The 20,686-nt window shown below is 35.2% G+C and overlaps 1 protein-coding gene across 1 annotated transcript in view; it reads right to left on the bottom strand.

Annotated features, from left to right (window-relative positions):
* Positions 1-20,686, bottom strand: part of ADGRA3 (adhesion G protein-coupled receptor A3) — a 53,111-nt gene that overhangs the window by 12,905 nt on the left and 19,520 nt on the right. The window contains exons 3-10 of the mRNA XM_032186922.1: positions 18,329-18,400; positions 16,897-16,968; positions 15,895-15,966; positions 14,500-14,660; positions 12,906-13,119; positions 11,868-12,032; positions 5,128-5,329; positions 2,048-2,197 (exon numbers count right to left, since the gene is read on the bottom strand). Of these exons, the coding sequence (XP_032042813.1) occupies positions 2,048-2,197; positions 5,128-5,329; positions 11,868-12,032; positions 12,906-13,119; positions 14,500-14,660; positions 15,895-15,966; positions 16,897-16,968; positions 18,329-18,400 (1,108 nt within the window). The remainder of the gene's footprint in view (positions 1-2,047; positions 2,198-5,127; positions 5,330-11,867; positions 12,033-12,905; positions 13,120-14,499; positions 14,661-15,894; positions 15,967-16,896; positions 16,969-18,328; positions 18,401-20,686) is intronic.

The raw sequence follows: 20,686 nt of genomic DNA, 5'->3' as shown, positions 1-20,686 counted from the left end.
AAACCACCAATTACACTGTTAAAGTGGATGCTCGCACTCCCTACCTGGCCTTCTACATAACAGAAATACAAACCAATGAAGGGAATTCCTTCACTTAGACCACAACTGTGCCAAAATTATCAAGTACCTATATTGGCCTACACTGGATTTTCACCGCATTTAAGAAAGTGGCAAATATTGCACCAAAAGTGAAGGTGCATGTAATTCTAACCAAACTGAATGAAATGTAATTCACAGTGCCTAAACTGACAGGGTGGTGGGGTTGGGAAGTAATCTCCTTTTGATCCAGATTGTGGCGTTGTTTTTTTTGAAGGAATATCATTAGTAAGTCGAGAACACAGTTAGGGACAGAAGCTACAGTCAGTAAACATTCCACAGCTAACAAAGAGCATCAAGCAAAACTTGCAGGCTACAGCGCTTTTTGTTAAATTTTCAAGAACAAATCAAAATTATATTAACGTAAGATGCTTATTATTACTTATTACTTGAAAGGTGTTATCATGTTTAATACATCAATAGATGGAGTTGTTACAATAAATTATCAGTGTTAAGATCCTAAAGTCATAGGGCTCAAGTTATTTCACGTTCCATACATTAAACATTATTCTTTCACTTTATCAAGGTATGCCTAAGTTTCTGCATTTTAACCTAAAATGTTAAAGGTTAAATGTTAAGGTTAAAACTGCATTTTAACCTAAGACAATCTACCGAGAAGTTTCTGAACATCTTCAATTTTTCTTCTTTTCACATCAAAAAGCTATTAAATGAAGCATTTTATAATGTACAATGTTTGTATTTCAGAATAGCCACCGTAATGCAAACTAAAGAACTGAAAATGAGATGGTGTAAGTCTATACAGTATCATTCATAGCTAAGAGTTTTGTAGAGTAAGGCCAACAAGAATTTTATTAACTAATAATGAGTATTAAATGAAATTGCACTCTTTTTTAACATATCATCAAGGTTGATTTCAAATCAAACCAATTAAGATAAAAATACATCAAAGGCAAGTCTGAAATTGCCAATGAATTTAACTTAGGACATTTTCATATCAACTATTACCTTCAAAAATGGCAAAACAATGTCAGATTGTGTCACCTCACAGACAATAAATCACAGCTGAGAAAAGAATACCCTTATAATGTAACAAATGAGGCAGCAATCTAAAAAATGTTTCTACTTTCAGCTCGAAAGAAAACTAGCTATTTAATGAACTGCTTATGAACTACTTATGTAATTCCAAAATACACAAAAAAAATCCAACCTATGATAGTAAAAACAAGTTGTAGACTGAAAATTCTCCAAGAGTTCTGCAAAGAATTTACAGCTGGCATTTATGGTTTGCTGAGGGTGGAGGGGGAAATTTGGATGCTTTTTTGTGTACAAATTTAAAACCAAGGCATTGTGGTCTACAATTGCCCAACATGCACTGTACAGTGAGATCAACATAACCTCTGTTCAGCAGTGAAACAGAGAGTTCCTGCCCACTGGTGGGACTGTTTAACCACTCACATTTTTCTCCCCGACAACGAGCGTTCTCTAAGATTTTATTTTCATGTTTTATCTTATATCCTGCAAGATACAGGAATACTGAAAACCTTAGAGATACAGCTCAATACTGAATAAAGACATCCTGACACAGTGGAAGGGGAGAAGATAAGTCTTGTTTTATTCATTATTGAGAGGATCTCTGAGGCTTTCATTATTTATCTTTTTAGATAAGAACATGCCAATGAAAACCTGTGTGACCCACTCCATATTAAATAAAAACAGACTTACTGTACCTATCTCCCTGCTCCAGTGCTGACCAGAGGTGTTACTCACATTACAGGTCCAGTGAATGCTGGATGATCTCAGCGCCAATGCAAAGTCTGTGACCATGGGTCAGCAACTTCAGGGACCTACTAAACAAACAAAAACATGGAATAGCATCTAATAAACCACTAACTCAGTGCCTGCATCTACTGTTGAAAAGGCTTCACTGCTCAGAATACTTTAGGACCAACACTGTGGTTATCTTTAAAGCGACGACAAGTTATCCAGTTACCTCTTTATATTTTTCCGCAAATCTTCCAAATTTCTCTATCATTTCAGCCACAAAAATAACATCCATCTTATCAGAAAAATTTGCTGCTTCAACAGTGTAAGCCAAGAGCTGTCTTGCTGTTGCAACTGCATTAGTGAGGTTGAGAGGCATCTACATAAAGAAGAAAAACATTTGAAAAAAGTGAAAGGTTTAAGTACTATAGAGAGGAAACACTTCAGCAATTAAAAAACCAGCATTTGCCAAAGAGGCTAACAAATCCCACAGGGATCATGGGAGACTTCAAACAGTGTTTGAACTAGCCAGAACTACCAGTATATCTGATAGCAACACCACATTTGAAAATAAGCCAAAGAACCAACATTATCTGCAGCCGTAAGACCTTTTTTGTCCGGTTGTCTTGGAAAGTAGATGTTGCACCATGAACAGCAAAAGAGACTTTATTGTTAAATGCTTATTTTGCTTTGCATGAGAGCCTGAGTAATGTAAAGTTTCTAAAAATACAGCATTTTATAGTAAGAGAAGCCAAAAGAAATTCCAACACACCACTGCTGTAGCACTCACTCTTGATTCTGTAATTACTGGAAGTGTTTGGAACTGAACACGCATAAACAACAAACCCAAGGCAGATCCTCTGTATAACAAATCTGATCACTTCATTCCTGAAACAAGGACAGGCTAAAAAAAATATTTACCACTAAACAGTACACAACTCCAACACACCTGACGTAGAAGGGCCCCAAAATGATAAATTTCACACAGGACAGTGGAACACTGTGTAAAATGTAATCTGCTTGTATTCAGATGCTGTCTATCCACGATGATCTAAAGTAGAGACCTCTCTTCTTTCCATTATTTGGAGTCTGGACATACAGTCTGCCCTACTGAATTTGCAATCTGCCATGTAAACATGGCTATATGTTAGTCCCTGCAGGTCTTAGCTCACATACATAGAATTCAATGCAACTAAAGGAAGATTCTTTTTTCCAAAACACCATTTACAATTTAAATGACTCAGAATTCCATGTCATAACAGACACTGAACAATGTAAATTTTCAAATTCAGATATTTTGTGAGGGGTTTTTTTGAACTTTAAACATTTATTTCTTTTCACCAAGAACTATACCTTTATATACAAATTTATATAAAAATAAAAATGTTTATTATGCCACAAAGGTTTCCTGCCATTTAAAATATATGCCTCTATTTGACTTAAATTACTTGGCAGAGTTCTAATGTTCAAAACAGCTCATCAACTACTTTGTATACAAAGACTCTAATGATGCTTATAATATCATTATTACATTTAATGTTAGTCTCAAAGAGACAATAAACTTCTGTGCAGAATACTGCTAGAAAGACTTCCAGACCTACTACACATAAAGAGAGGAAGGCTCTAATGAGTAGAAAATAACCCCCAAAATCAAAACATGCCACTCCTCTCTTTAAAGAAAAAAAATGGAAAGCTTTATTTCAACCTGTTCCCATATTTTTAAGAAGGATCAAACGCATTTTAAATTTCCTAACACTAAATTGGCAACGTTCTTTTACAACCTGAAAAACATTGGCTAACAAAACAGCTACAACAGGTTGAAATCATCCAGGCTTCTGAGCAATTGCAGCAATAAATTGATGCTGCAGCATGCAGTCAGTAGTACCGGGCTGTTACAGGCCCTGCTGGAAAATGTGAATTCTTAAGTGAGGAAAAATGCAACCCATCTACATCAAAGGTTTTAATAAGCAAATACTTGACCTTACTGTGTCCCACAATGGGACAATAATGGGATCCCCGGCATCACCTCTCACCTATTAACCACTTATTGAGCACTCCCCCCCTTTAACCCTCAGCCACAGCATACACCTCCCGTGCTAGGAATGTAAGGGAGCGCTACACACAGTTATGTCGACCCAAGTTCAACCTGGGCCACAACAGGCAGTTTTCTCCCTTTCTCTCCCTCCCACTCATCGTACACAAGTGTTCACTGATCCCCAGGGAACCAGAGCAGAAAGGTAAATGCTAGTAAGTTGGTGCTGTTAAGTATACAGAGGGAGCGAGTCAGCAGCTACCAATCTACACAATATGCAGTTCAATGCTTTTACTTCAGGCTAGATTTAGTCCAAGCCTCTGGACATAAAGCACTCACCATACATGTAAGTCAAAGACATCCAGAGAACACATACTGGTTTAGATCTTAACTCCCGTATAGAGGGTGCGGTGCTTCTGATGCACAGTTTTCTCTAAAGGAATATGAGCTCACACAAGGAAATGTTGTGAATTGATGAAATGCGGTAATCCCTCCCTGAGGTTAGACAAGCACCACGGCCTGTGCTACCAATATCATCAACTCAAGAGGTATAGTTGTATTACAAATAACTAAATTTCTCAGACCTCCCTATTCCCCTCTGTTGCACAGGTGCTACTGATCTGACCCTAGGCACTGTGTTGATGTTCCCTAGTACCTATACACACAGGGTTTACATACACTGTTTTGCAGTGATGTACCAGAAGCATGCATTAGCTAGAGATAAGCCTCAAAAGTAGCTTGAGCAGAAAAATATTGTTTCAAAGCTACACTATTTTTTTTTTTTTTTTTAGTAAATACAATCAGATTATAGAGGCCTAGGCAATAATTGCTACTTTTACTCGTAAACTCTCATTAACCACAAAAAACTATTACAGGCTTACTGCAACAGAGGCTGAGCAGCATTTGGCCACTCTATGATTATTATAATGAAAATAGCTGTTCTGTTACAAATTGAACCTGCCTTGTTTCCTTACAGAACATAGGCAGAATAGGGCATCCAGCTGACAAATATATTCAAGACACGTACCATTCAGCCTCTCTAAGCTTTACACAAGCACACTAAGGAATAGAATTTCCTCATGCTCTCAAACTTGGGGCATCCAAAATAGATCAAGCTCTTAACATAAACCTATGAGTTCTTGCATACTCAGAGTCATTCTTTTTTCATAATTCAACCAAGACCCACCAGTTTTACCTATGTAAAAGAAACGGAAAAGTAGGGTTCTGAGTTTTTGTTTTCATTAAAGAATTTGATTTCATAGATACAAACAAATTACCTGATTGAACATATAAAGAACTCGAGTCACATCGTTTGCATATTGGCACCTAGAATAGTCCTCCTCTGCCCAGTATCCTCCCCTGTCACATCTGCGCCAAGCTCTTCTCTCATCTTGTGAGTTGCCAGGATATATCCCACTGCCAGCAGAATAACGTGTACACAGCAGGTAGGCTGTGATGCCTGCCAATGTTCTAGGCCACCTGGGGAGTCAGAAGCAAAAACCAAAAAAAAAAAAAAAAAGACAAATTTACATGACAAGTAAATAAAAGGATTAAGCACTACAACATGAAATAAAGAGACACTCAAAACTAAGCATCTCTAAACTATTTAAAGGGCCACCTTGGCTCGCCTTCAGTCCTTTCAAGCTGTTCATATTTGAGCACTATTAACAAAATGAGTACTAATGCCTGCAAGCTTTTCTTCATTCTTTCATAAGGTTGCAGGTGGAGTGAAAAAGGTGCTCATACAATTGCTAGGAACAGTTTACAGATTTTCTTCTAAAAGAAAACAAGCCTATTTCATGAAAAAAACTGTATTAAAGCTATATAAATAGTTGTTAAAAATACAGTAGCAAGCGCTGAAATTTTCTACTTGTCCTGTTCACATGCATCACTAACTTCATCAGTGACTTCATTCGTATTAACACTAAACTGCAGAAAACAACTTTCAAACTAATTCTGAAACAGTGGTAGTAGTACTACCACTGACTGATTTTGCAACCAAACATATACCACATAGAAATTAACATGAGAGGGAAATGTTGATAATGTTAAATAGGACAGGATTCCTTTAACTAAAGTGACAGAGAACTAAGATTAAGGAAACCTGAATATTCTCCATTTTCTCTTCTGTAATTTTACTGTATATCTATAGATTCATATACACAGGTAAAAATGAGTAAGAATAAACACAAAGTTAAATTGCAATACACATTCAAAACCTAAGAACTGTTTCAAAAGAGATATAAGAATATAAAGAAACTACAATTGGATTAAGCTGCAACACTGAGAAAGGCAAGGACAAGAAATGCCAGCCAGTCTGCCATGCTTCCTGCCCTCTCCCCAGTAAGATATGAATAAAATATTGCTTACATTCAGAACACTAATGCTTAAAATTGAAAGCAAAACCACATATACCTACAATACAAAAAGCCAGGTATCTCAAATCTCACAAGCTAACATATACGGTACAACTAAAACCAACAGCAAAAGAAAGCTTCATTCCATCACCCCGGGCTTTCTGTACCATAATCAAGTCAAGCCAAAGCAAGCTCTTTGAAGAGCCTGAAGAACCAACACACTTCTCAGTCTTAAGAATTTCTATTATCTTTACACACAGCAGTTGTATCCAAAAACTGGAAAAAAGTTATTTTTTCTTCATATCTCTGGACTGTATGTCAGTAAACGGCCAATTAATCACTGCTATTATCTAAATTAACAGATTTGCAGAACAAATTACCTAAATTTGAAAAAAATACAAATTTCTGCATTTGAAGGAGACTGGAGTAAATACCTTAAAAATCGTTCCATTTCAGGGAATTAAAATGTAAATAATATTAACAAAACATAGAAGTTGAGTTCTAGTATCAGAGTACTCTGTGATAAACAACAATTCCAGGGAATGGTTTATGATCAAATTGTCTTACATGATGCAATACATTAACCATCTCCAGTATCCTGAAAGTCCTCTCTTTCTCAAATTCCTGTGAACTTCTAGTCAACTCCAAGCACCTTCAGCAGCAGAAGAAAAGCATTGCAGGCATTTTGGCAGAGATTACTTCGGTTTGGTCAAAACAAGCAACTAACAAAATGATAGCTTAAAATGACAGAATCCTTAAAATGCATGAGTCACGGCATCACCACAAAAAATCAAAAGTCAGTAAGGAATCTAATGGAAAAGATTAGACAATATAATTACAATAAACCAAAAAAGGAAATACAGGCTTAAATTTTTGTGCATTTCTAACAGCTTGGCATTACAAATCAATTTGCCATACTGCAGTGACATAATTGAGATAAGATACGGAGACTTCATATGACCATCGCCATAATATCTGAGTACTAGATGAGAAGAAAGGTGATTATTTGGGTCTTGTAGTATAGCCTCATTCAGCCTAGTACACATGCCTCAAGGGCCACTTCAAGAAATTAACAAAAGGGTCATTATTCAACCTATATCAGGAAGGAAAACTTATACCAGAATTAATGGCAATAGAGGATGTTAAAAAGAAGATGAAAAAAAAGCAGAGATTTAAAATGCCAGCAATTATGTACTGGTATTTTACACAATGTAAACAATTTCAAAAAGTAGGTATAGATTCTGTAATTATTTATCTTATCTCCTGTAGAGAGGGAAAGCCAGCAGAAAGGACAAAACCTTTCTTATGAAAATCACAGCAGCCTCTGTTAAGTGCTGCAATCCCAGTTGCAAACTTAGAGCAACATTATGTGCATCCTTGTAAGCTAACAGAATTAATGGTGTTGGATCATGTCTGGACAACTGATCGTGGACAGAGCAAGTTACAGATCTGCTGGGAAGTGAGTAAGGGAGTACAATATATACTATACATGATAAATATTTCCAAATCACTGAAATTCCTGCATGGGCAAATCAAAACAGCCCAATCTGTGTGGATTTGGGGAAAAACAACTAAAAAGTTGAGTTATTTCTAAGCTCCTACTTCTTATGGATACAAAAAGCCTTCAGAGGATGAAGTAAACAGAAAACAAGCAGCTAAAAGACAACTGAAGAATCAGTTAACAGATACTGGACGACATGCAGGCCCACGAACACTTTGGGGAATACATCCAAAACACAGCTTCCAGAAAGCAAAGATTCGGGTTTCCAGAAATACCGATATCAAAATTTCAAAATGCTATTTCCTTGACAAAAACAATTTTATTTTTTTTTTTTTAAGATTAGGTTTCTACATCAATGCCAGCACTTTTAAAGGTATATCTATGTCTCTTTACACACAATTTTCTAGAAGTTGTATTTTTCCAAAGGCTTTTAAGTTGAAGTGTGGCTGCCTCAGTTTTGACTGAATACGCTGCATTACAGACTGAGCGCCGCGTGGTGTTATACTAACTTGAACTCTGCGGTCCTACCAGATGTTGTGTGACATGACCTCCAAGAAGATCAGGAAAATATTTTAATCGAAAAATGGCATGTTCAATTCCTTTGCTCACTACTCAGAACATTAGGGGAAAAAAAAAAAAAGAAAAAAGTGAAACAGCAGGATTAAAATAAAAAGCTTTTTTTTTTTTTTTTTTTTTCCAGCAACAGTTTTAATTATTACATTTAAATATCACATTTCTAAGCAAGTATCATTGGTAAGCTATATATAGCTTCTGGAACTTCCGCAGCTGTTAAATGGGAAGAATGAGTTTCAGTGTAACACTAATTCCTTAATTCAACAAAGATTATTAGATGATCACAAGATGGTTTGTCTCTTTTCTCTTTGTACATCTCTATACTCCCCTTATTTTTTTATGCATCTCTTTCCTTTTTGTCACCATTCCTTTATTCCTACTGCATTTACTTTTCATTCATCTCCCTACAGAGCATTTTATCGTCTTTTACCACAATCTTCTCAAAAGAAGACTGGCAACATCAGAAAGTCATATAGCCACTACTACTTTTCTAGCAAATTTAATCATTTACAGAAACAATTTGCTAATAAAGCTCATACATTATGTATCTAATGATTTAGAAAGCTTTCCACTTAAACGGCCTACTGTTTATGTCCAGTTTAAACTCCCAAGCTTCCTGCCATAACTTCCCATATGCAAAACCAATAGAAATAAACACAGTCACTAAAAGCACCTTCTGGGGAACTCAAGTCCCTTGCCCTTTTCCCTCTCCTGGTCCCAGTACTCCATGTGCAGGTGTAAGTTTCTCTGTAGCCCAGCAGTGAATCAGATAGGGGAACTGACTCCAGCTGTAGCTACGCTTCCCTAGTTCCCCATTTTTCCTTAGTGAATGTTAATCTTAACTGTTCTCAGCCATAAACTGTTTCCCTCCCCAGTACGTGCATGAGATGAGGTACTCTGCTCTTCCCTGAAGCAGGGTTCAAAAGGTGAACAGCGATATGAAATTCTCATCATGGAACAAAGGCTGTGTAACTTTGGCTGCATTCTTCATTTCTTGGGAGCCTACGCTTGAATGTCTTCCACACTTTAACCGATGCTAGCAGAAGTGAACATTTGGACTGTATTAACTCTTACTTCATCACTGTTTATAATTATGTGCTCAAAATCTATCATATATACATGAGTAGACAGCTGTGGGGAAAAATAGGATTCATTTATATTTATACACTGTAATTTAAATTTCAGAAAGAAAAAGCCAGACCATGAGGTTATAGAAGCATTCTTTCTTTCATACTTATTTTTAATGCTGTTTTGAAAACATTTCTTTGAACAATAACTTTTAGTAACAATGGGTTTTGATACCGTAATTTCATTAGCTTGCAAGTAGTCGAATATTTTTTATTATTATATCTAATAATTTTCTAAATTCAACATAACTATTACATTTTTAAGATTAATTTAACCTTGTAACAGTTTTCAAAAGGATAATTCTTACATTTATGACAGAATTCTATCAACTACCAGCAGAAAGTTATGCCAAACAACACTTGAAGGATTTACCGAAGCAGAAGCAATACGTTATATTTTAACATACAAATTATATTTTCTATTCATTCATGGATTGTAATGTATTCTGGGATGTCTGCTAAGACTTAAAAGAATACTTATATTAAAAAACACAACAAAAACGATTCCCATGATGGAGACAGCTTTTACCTAATCCTTATGAACTCATGCTAAACCATCATTACTGCACCAACTAAAGACAAACACTCTCCGTCACGACACTTCACTCTCCTATCTTTGAAAGGATAAAAATCTAGTTGCCAATTCTGAAGCAGCTTCTCAGCTAAAATGACTAGCCAGTTCCAACTAAAAAACTATAAAATCAAATTCACCTAGGATCATTTACAGCCATCTGCTCAGAACCATTTTCTCACTAGTCAAAGCCATATTTCCATATGGTCTCAAAGGTGAAAAATTACTCTTTATTATTACTCTACCTAAACTACAAATGGAAGACTGTTATAGTGAACTCAGACACAGTGAAGCTTTTGATAAGCTGAACATTCCCTGAAATCTTATTTCTTTCCTTTATTTCTTTCCACTGAATTCCAGAGGGGGTAAATCCTATTACACTCAACAGTCATTGAACTGCACAGGTTAATTTAATGGAAAACACTTTGAAAAAAGCCTTTACCATCTGTTTTCACCTCTAATGGCAAATCAAAGAAGAACAATTCACACTTGCATCATAAAAAAAGCGTAAGTGATTTAAATAGATGTGTATGTTCTTTGATGAATACAGCATGCATCTGTTTGACTTTCTTCACCTTTTATCTTGAGCAGGAAGTTCTCATTTGCTAATGTAGCGCTCATCCCTGCAGTAGGAACCACTACAGTGTAAAAGGAAGATATTCACACTGTTTCCTACATAAATAATTCATTATAACGTGAAAGTGAAACTCTTCAGTAATTCCAAATTGCCTCTGTGCAGCAAGTTGATCTTAATGTTTCTTCCCCATTAACAGTTCCCTAGTACCCAGATGGCCACTACCTTTCTCCTCAAAAACGTCCAGCTGATGAACAAGAAGATGAACTCAACACAAATGTTCTCAGCTGGGGCTTTACCTGAATTTTTGCTAGAACTGGAGAAGGCCTTTTGTACTTGAAAGCATGTCTTCTCTTCCCCCATAAACTACGTCTCAGCAACATGCTTTAACTTGCTTTTAATTTCTTAAAATGTTAATGGCCTTAGATTATTTCTACATAAAGACAACTTTAAAGAGCCCTAATGTACACAGGGAAAGGAAGAAAGTTTATTAATGTAAACAGATCAACATAGCCAAGCAGCATAAAGGAACATAAATGAAAAGCAGTTATCACAACGTTAAGAAACCCTACAACCTGTAGTGAAAATATATGCTATGACATACACTAATTCTCAGCAGGAGCTACTGTAGGGAGGTACAACAGAGAGTATTATAAAGGGAATTACCTTACATACAGAGAATCTATACAGAAGCTATCTGTTACAGCTGGCACCTCCAGGAGTAACGTGTTGTTAGAGTGACCAGCAGCAGAAAGATCAGAAAAGGGAAAACAGGTGAAGAGGTAAGAACAAAAAGACAACATAATCTGCAATATCCAACACAATGGAATATCAGAACTAGCACTACAATCCCAACAATCATAAAAAAGAAGCAACATTCTGAATATTCACTTGAATATTCAGGGAAAAAAAAACACAAGACTGTTTCTTATACAGTTATTTTGTCGTATGAAAGCAGGAAAAGTTTTTAAAAACCAGAATGACAACCTGGTGGAAAACCCAATCCATCAGTATGCATTCTAACTCTAACTTACAGCTCATTTTAAAAGTTTTAATCTATTCTAATAATTTAAATTGTATATATCATGATATCATAGTTTAATTTCCATTTATTACAAAGATGTGAGTTTACAAGCTCAAAAGTTTAGTATTCCAGTTGTGTGCATTTCTTTCAACACATGCTAACCATGAACCGCTAAAAATTTATCACTTACAAATGAACATCCATTTAATTTAGGTGCCTTTAAAGCAATAATGTTTGAGTTAAAAACAGAAGTAAACAGACTTTTTCTGAGAAAAAGTGATGTTACCAACCTGAAATCTCCTTTATTGTTCACAACCCTCTCTGGAGGGCAGTATTGCGCAGAGCTTTCTAATACCACAATGTCTACTGTCCTCGTATTATTCCCACGTCTGGTTTGTACGTGGCAACCCCAGTTTCCTGTGGAGCCAGCCTGAATGTTTGAGATTGTCAGTGCACTGGGAAGACAAAATAAACAAACAAAAACCCCAGTCTTGCAACAAGATTCCCGTAAGTTTTATCAAAAGGATTAAGCAAGTACAGAAAGACAGTGGAAGAAACAACCAGTTACACAGAACTGTGAGTAATCTTGTAAGATCACAGCTATAAGTGCACTGTGATTAACAAAGAAATGTTTTCTATTCTTCTAGCTCTCAATTACGACAAGGCAGTGAAGAAAGAAAATGGCCATTAGAAAAAGTTCCTTGACTTTTGAAAGAAGAGATGAGAAGACTGAATTCCATTAATTATTACCACTGTTCTTAAAACAAATTTTTAATAGTTGTTGCAGAAATGCCAAACTAAAATAATATTCCAAATGCATAATTTGTGATAAAGTTAACACCCTTATTTACTAATATGATTACTTAATATATAATCACTTTGTAGACAGTGAAAAATCACTGTCTACAGTGATCTGTTGTAGGTGGAATAAATGATACAGATCTGATGGAGAACTTCCGTATTACCAGTTGTGGTGTAGTCCAAAGGAAGAGGGAACAATTCATGAGTTCACTTAAAAACCCCATTCTTGCAGTCTTAGGATGGTAAAATTACAAGTGTATCGTACCACGAAGCTGTCTTATGTGAAATGCAATGTTAAATCCATGTGTGTGTGTGTGTGTGCGTGCGTGTGTACACGTGTCAGCTACGCGATCTCTAGAGCTCCCTCCTAAGTAGTTAGAAATATCATACATGATATCTTAAATTACCTGATTTAACTGTTACTATGTCCCTGCAAGGATGTTTCTCTACGTACCCAGCAAGAAACTGCTGGGGGGCTGAGGGGTAGAAGGGAGGTAGGGGAATACACTTTCTCCATAGTGATTTACCTTGCAATCAGTGAGCAGTTATGAATCATGTTTTTTTCAACAAAAATACCCTGGGATTCATCAGTTTCCACTATCTTTCCGTCTTGGTACCACAAGACTTGCATGTCTTGATCAATATACGAAGCCATACATTGGAAGGGTAGACTATCTCCTTCAAAAACAACCTGGCGGTGAGATGGAGTCATATAGAAAGATGGTAACTCAAGAGGAGGCTCTAGAAATTCAAGAAATAAAAGCATAATTAACACCAGAAATGTTTTATAAGCATTCTTCAGAAAACGAGACAAATTCATTATCAATAATAATAATAATTCATTAACAATCAATAATAATAATTCATCAATATCAATTATTGATTCAATCGCACTGGAAGCTACAATTTGCAAAATTTATATGCAAAGAGCCACATCTGATGCATCAGAAATTCAAACTATATCCTTTTTCAAAAAAAAAAAGTATTCCTTTAATGTAGTACATTCCTGAAGTCATTTGCTATCCTACATCCACGTGAATGAATATAAATCTGAAAGAAGAATATCCCTATGCATTTTATTTCTTTAAAATTTTTCAACATTAATATTTGAAAATCATATATATAATACTATGCTTATGAAGTTGATATTCCTCTTCTCATCTGTTTGTCCTCTTCTCAGGATATCCTCTTCCACTGGCAGAGCACAATTGATGCTTATGCCAGATCTACCCATGCGCTTCTCTAGCAGAAGTCTGACAAAGAAAAGCAAGCCACTTCTATAAACATCTCAGTTATTCTGAAACACTATTGGCAAGCAGACTGTAATTTATAGGTAATACAATGGTTTTTTCCTCCTTTCCTAAAGCCATAGGACATACCCTGAAAGGTTATTTGAGGCAGATCTACTGTTAGGCACAGAAGACTGCCAAGCATTTCCTGAACCCGTCAAAAAAATAATCTGAGTAGTTCAGTGTGCACTCTGGTCCTTCTCTAATAAGAGAAAGCTTTAAGAACAACCCAGTGTAGTGGTATTCCCCCTTCTTCTTAAATAAAGCTACTTTCTCACAAGTTTTTCTTGTATGCATCTTAATCACATAACCAATCAGAAAATTATTACACTGACTCTCCCTACCCCAATTTTATTTATTTGCATTGGAAACTAAACAACAACAAAATTAAAAATATATATAAAATACCAGAAAATAAAATCAGTGATAAGATGAAGACCTTTTAACTTCAGACTTTGGCTTGGAAATATTTGTGTATATGAGAAGGCAGATAACTAGACTGGGGAAAAAATAATAACAGTTTCTGATTCCTCTTGTGAAGTTTAGGTAAAAATCACTTAAAACAAGTATTAGAAGGAAAAGGAGTTTATCTCCAGGCATCGCCACTCATCCTTAATTTCTACATACTAATATCTGTAATCAAAAACTTATTTCCAAAAAGCAAATAACACTGGACAAGGAATAAAACCAAGTCTTTAAAAACAAATCACTATTACCACATTCCATACAAGTGCTTTATTTCAAGGAAATAAAACTAAAAAAGCCTGTTCACTAATATTTTCTAATGCATTTGCTACTGTGTTAATAAGTGTCAGTTGTCAGAAGTGCTTACCGCAGGTCAGAAGCTCCTGCTTAACACCCGTCACCGTCTGTGACTGCAGTGATTTGGGATATGCACATTTAGTTTCACGTACAGTTATATTTCTTTCTTTTAGCCACTGATGCATCCAGAGTATGTTACAATCACAAAGAAGATAATCAGTCTGAAATTCTCTGCAACGCAAAATGAGTATTCACAATGATGAAATGAGACACTCAGAGGCCTGAAAGCTTTACAGAACAGCTGTAGATGCCTCTCGCAGGCGCAGACACGCTGTCAACAGATGACCAAACCCCACAACACAGCCGCCTGGCCTACTACCACATATTGGAAGGTACTCTGCAAGCTCTGGTGTCATGTCAAAAGTAAACAATCCTCAAGAAATGTAATCCTCTCAGTAAATACAGATAACATCTAATACTTGCGTATGAAATAATTTCTAGTAATTTTTAAATAATGTGCCTGAATATGCATCACCACGACTTAAGAGCACGCTTCATCGACAAAAGGTTTATTTAGCAATCAAATGCTTTAACATTAAAATCAACAAAAATATAAAAAGCATCCTCATTTATTTCGATTACGAGAGCCACCACTCACACAATTTTAACGATAGTTTTATTCTGCTTTATATGCAAATCACATAAGGCTTTCCATTGATTCATAAAAATCTCCGTAGAGCTTAATGCTTTCTACTAAAACAATATACCAAATCCCCCATAGGTGTCTGTTGTACTCAAAGTAAAAAACAATTAGTCTCTTTAGAAATAGTTAAAATGGATCAAAACGGATCATTGTGCCTACACTGTTTTATCCTCTATTAAAAACAATTTATTTCTATTTTTGCAAATGTCTTGAGGATAGCACATCATAGGCTGAACACTTCAAACACTAAACCAACACTCTTGTGAAACTCCGTTTGGTCTTTTTTCATAGGCATTTCTCCAGATATACGTTTTAAATAAATGTATGATCCTATTTAATATGAAGTATTTATGTATGAATCATACATACGGAGTAAAACTTCAGAAGTCCAGAAGCTGCTATAGTGTTATTCTCTCAGACCTTTGTAACACATTGAACATTTTGAAGGTTTTTCTATAAACACAGAGTATCGTGTGTTTATATTGTATGTTAGTATGCACATTTCCTATACACTCAATTCAAGCTTTAAAAAGTACTATTATGATATTTAAAAGTAAAATAGAAACTGAAGTATTAGCAAGTGAAAGCACTCACATTAATGTAAAAATCTCAACCAAAATCTGGAAAACTGTGGAAGTTTTGGATTCAACTATTTTTGTTTCACACAAAAGGCCATTCCAAGAAAACACTGAGGCATGTTTTAATAATGTAATTGTTTTTTAAAACACAAATGATAATTTTAAAATTAGATGCAATACTTACAGAGACTTTAGTGAACCAAGGTGATCAAATGTTCCCTGTGTAAGTGTAGAAAACAGATTTCCAGAAAGATTTCTGAGAAATAAAAGTAAAATGATTTCAATTCATGCTCGAGAGATTAATGTGAAACTTACTTACAAAGAAGATCCCTCTTCAACACAGCATTATTTTTTAAAACCTATAAGTAACTATTATGGCACGCTGCCATAGTTCATAAGACTAAGAATTGTATCAAGTTTGAAAGCATAGCAAAAATCCCCAGATAAACTGTTCCCCGATACTTCTTAGCTGAGGAATTTTTAAGATTGGGTACAAGGTTTGGTAGCATATACTTTATTAAAAACAATTAGCATGTATTCAGTATACACTTCCAGAATTTTTAAAATAACTTCATTGTTTTAACTGAATTGACATCACTACCATGCTGTAAAAAAAAAAAAAAAAAAAAAAAAAATTATATAGTAAAAATTCAATGATACTTCAAAAACATCCCTTTTTTTTCTCCCCCAAAGACAGCGAAAGTTTGTAAGAAACAAATAGCTAAGACAAAGAAACATTCTGTAATCTTAGATGTTATTTTATTAAAATAAATGAAGAATATTTACAAAATATGCAAAAAAGGCAGCAAAACACAACCATACTGATGCTAAGGTAAGAAAGCAGGGTTGTGTAAGCCTGACATACATTTCTACAGAAAATATTCTGTACAATCTGCTACTCTTTTTCCCCCCAGTATAAGGAACTGGAAAAGTAAAAAAACAGTTCCTTTACTTTTCCAGTAAAGGAACTGGAAAACAATTGCAAAGCAGGCAGAGTACATACTAGTATCCACTAGTTGTCCCCTGCCCTGCCCTTTTCTTTTTATCTTAAGCTTGCTACTGACCACAAACAGGGCATGTCTTTCATGCACACACTTAAAACAAACTAGTCCCTTTAAAACACAGAATGTTAACTTACATGAGAAAAATACTTAAGTGAAATAATACACAACAAAATTATACTTACAGTCTAATAAGATTTACGAGTCCTCTAAATATGTCTGCATTCAGGCAGCCTATTCTGTTATTAGTTAGGTCTCTATCAATAGGAAAAAAAAAGCAAAAATCAGAATAAACTATTTCATTTCAAAATGACATACAAGTCTGCAAACTGAAGTAATTAAACTAAGATTCATGAGTAATGGAATGTACCATATATACATTTAGTCTTTTTCAGCAAAAATCAAAATGTATTGTTATATTGTGTGCATTGGTATGCACACACACTCCTTACCCCATTTCTATCTCAATAATGGTTTGCCTATATACAGTAAAATAAGCCTAACCTTTAACATAAGTCCCCTCAGAACAGGCTTGGCTTATATCACTACGAAGCATATTTTTGCATTTGTGTGGTATATTCATGAGCTACTTCACTGATTTTTTTTTAGCCTGCCAAAGGAATCTACACCAGTTTATTTACTGTATACAGGTATGAATATTTCAATATTTATATTAATACATAAACATTACATAATTTACGAGGTAAATCTTAATAAGGAATAAAAATTAAGCTTGCAAGTTCCAGAATTGGCCCTTCAGCTTTATTTTTGAGGTTCTTGAAAGTGCAATTGGCAACAAAATCTCCTTTTCACTGAGCCAGATCACCTGAACAGTAACAAACATACATAAACACAATGAAAATTTAAGAGCACAGTTGCACGCTGAGCAAAGGCCTGTGAAAAATAGAATTACTAGGACTTCCATGACTTAAAAGCCGTCCCAGATATTTTGAAATAACAGAGTTAAAAAAAAAAAAAGCTGTCACACCAATATCCTGTTTTTCAAGTTTCATCTAAGACAGAATTTTTACAGCCAAGGTATAGATCCCTGAAAAATGCGTTAATGGAAATGTTGGCACAGCCTTCAGTAAAGCGGCATTAACAGCATAGTAACTTCAGCGTAATATTAATAGCAAGGGACTTTGTGTTCCACTATGACCCAAAAAAAAAAAAAAAAAAAATCACAGGGAGTTTAACATTTAATAAAGCAACACTTGATGGCATCAAAGCTCTGAGTGAACAACCCAGTGTTGTCTCAAGTCACTGAAATACTAAAAGAAAGGAATAATACAAGAGAGACTGCCAGTAAGATCAAGTGAGACTGCCAAGCCACGGGCAGTAGATGTTCTTCAGTCTGAAGACTGAAGCAGCAGCTCTTTTAGACTGAAAGCAGACTGTTTTATATTTACATATAGACGTAAATGTGCGTATTAGACAGCAAAACTATATAGTTACACACACATAATCTTCAGAGATCCCTACCAACCCCTACAACTCTGTGACTGTGATATATATCCGCCTTCTAACAGACAAACAAAAAAAGATAGAATAATTTTGTGTGTTTGTTTTTATTTTTATTTCACCCCCATAAACTGGGGGGGAAGACCAGCTACTTACAGTCTTTTCAGAGATGAAAGTCCCAGAAAAGCTCCTGGATCTATAGTACTAATAAGGTTGTTTTTAAGGTCCCTGTATAGAAAAATTAAAACATTAATCAAAAACTACCCATTAAATATAGAACTAAATGCATGAAGATACACCTAGCTTGTCTTAGCTACTTTGCAAACTACCCCAAAACCCCATACAACACATTTGTAGTATTTCACGTCTTTTGAAATTTGCAAACCTGTATTTTAATTAGAAAGAGGAATACAAACAGCATATATGTTGCTTTAAATATTCTATTGATTCTTAGCACATGAAAAGGTACAGTCAAAGACATTTTATCATACTGTCCAAATAAGTTATACCTGCTCAAGATGTATTACATTTGCTCATTATATAGTACAATACATTCTAGTTCAGTATTATTTTCTTCAGCCTACCTGCATTTTAATGCTTTAGTATTGCCCAACATCTACCAAAGCAACCAAAGCAGCAAAACAAGATCGTAAAAATATACCAGACCACTGAAAGTTTCCACTTTGGCTAAAAATCCCACTTAAAGACGGCGAAAAGACTCAGAGCACGAATTTTTAAATCTTTCATTTCTAGAACAGGAGACTGTAGGGAATTAAAGTGTCTATGTCATTAAACAGCTTTATTAACTGTACAAGTGATGTCCTTGTACAATAGTTTCAATTCCTGAATTAAGATATCCTGCAGATATGGCTTAGTTTGAAAGATCACAAGTAGCGTCTGCCAGTAGCTACAGAGTTTTGAACAAACTTTATCACTGCTAAAAATATTTTTATCTTCTTGCTCATCTAATATTTGTACTGTATTATTACTGAAATTTCTCAGGCATTTATTGTGACATGGAAAAGTTTTCACTCATTTGGTAATGCAGGAAAGATTCACATTTGAAAACAAAATTAGTAATTCCAATTAAAACTAATGTTTTAGTTAGCTGGGGTAGGAAAAAAAAAGCTCTTAGAACATTAATAGTTCTGCCAAAAAAAAAGAACAGTACAAGAGGATTACATCTACCATCACAGAGATATGCATGAATGAAAATACAAGTTCATCCCGAGATTTCACAATAGCATTTCCTGCAGCCAGATTAGTCAGACACGGTACAACAGACAATGCCAGGGCACATGGATCAGGCCTCACTGCCATACCTAATAAATGTTTTAAATAGTTGAAATACTTCAAATCTACCTTGCAGTATCACCAGTTAGTTTTAAATCAAACGATGTGTGTATATTGTGTATATTCTGCTCTCTTATTTCAACTTTATTTTCCTGCCCTGTGTGGAGCAGGGACTGCCAGCAGCATCCAAGGCAGTATTAGGAATCTGAAAATCTGATGTTTCTAAGCCTCTTTCAGAAGGCTGATAAATCCAGTCCCGATACTGTGACAAATCTGAGAATATGAAATATTAGTCATCACTTATTTACCATCAGTCTTTGGACAATGAAGAAAAATGATAGTATCTTTTCATATTTAAAGCTTTAATTTGAAATCATACAACTCCCACTTGGGGAGAAAAAACCTCGGCAGCATGCCTTGGAAATCCACTAGTTTAGATTATCTTTAATTTCATTACTTTAATTCAAATTGTACTCTCTGATACATCTCTTACTTAAATTCCACACTTCAGTGGAAAAACAAACAAACCAACCCACAACAATGTAGCTTCAGAATTATAAGAGTTTTATTACTTCCAAAATCTGTTTCAGATTAGTTTTATAAAAAGTGACCAGTCTGATTTATACATAGTATTTTTTTTCCTCCTCTTAATAGGTCTTAAAACAAGTTCCAGAGGGATAATTAAATCAGAATTAACATTTTTTTTTTAGAAAAGAAATGCCAACAATTGTCATGTTTTCATAGAACTCATTCAATTGATGCTCCATATTTTTTAAATAAGATAGCAAAGCATTAATCAACAACTATATTAAAATATTTTAAAGCAAACAAAAAAAACAACATCCCAAATACCCAAAGCGATAGCTTTTTCTCAACCTGCAACAACAGTTGGGGAGTCTGCATTTTGGGATTTTTCCCACTCCCAGAGGCAATCATTTGGAAGACTAGTTATGTGTTCAGCTCTCAAAAAGCATTAGCAGATGAAAACTGTGAAACGTAAGAGACATTTAAAGAGCACAAATTAACACAGTACTGACATGTCTGGCAGCTCTCCTAAAATAGGATGAGATGTTGATGCCCAGGTGGTGCAGCTGCCAGGACTCCGGGATCTGGGACAGCTTCAAGAAGTGGCAGCTGTGGCCAAACTGACAGACTGGTCACATCCTCATCAAAGGGGTAGGGTGGGGAAGATGATCTCATTAGAAAGTTGTGTTTGGCTTT

The sequence above is a fragment of the Aythya fuligula genome, chromosome 4 (genome assembly GCF_009819795.1).
Source record: "Aythya fuligula isolate bAytFul2 chromosome 4, bAytFul2.pri, whole genome shotgun sequence".
Taxonomy (NCBI): Eukaryota; Metazoa; Chordata; class Aves; order Anseriformes; family Anatidae; genus Aythya; species Aythya fuligula.
This window is presented reverse-complemented; position numbering and strand designations above follow the sequence as displayed.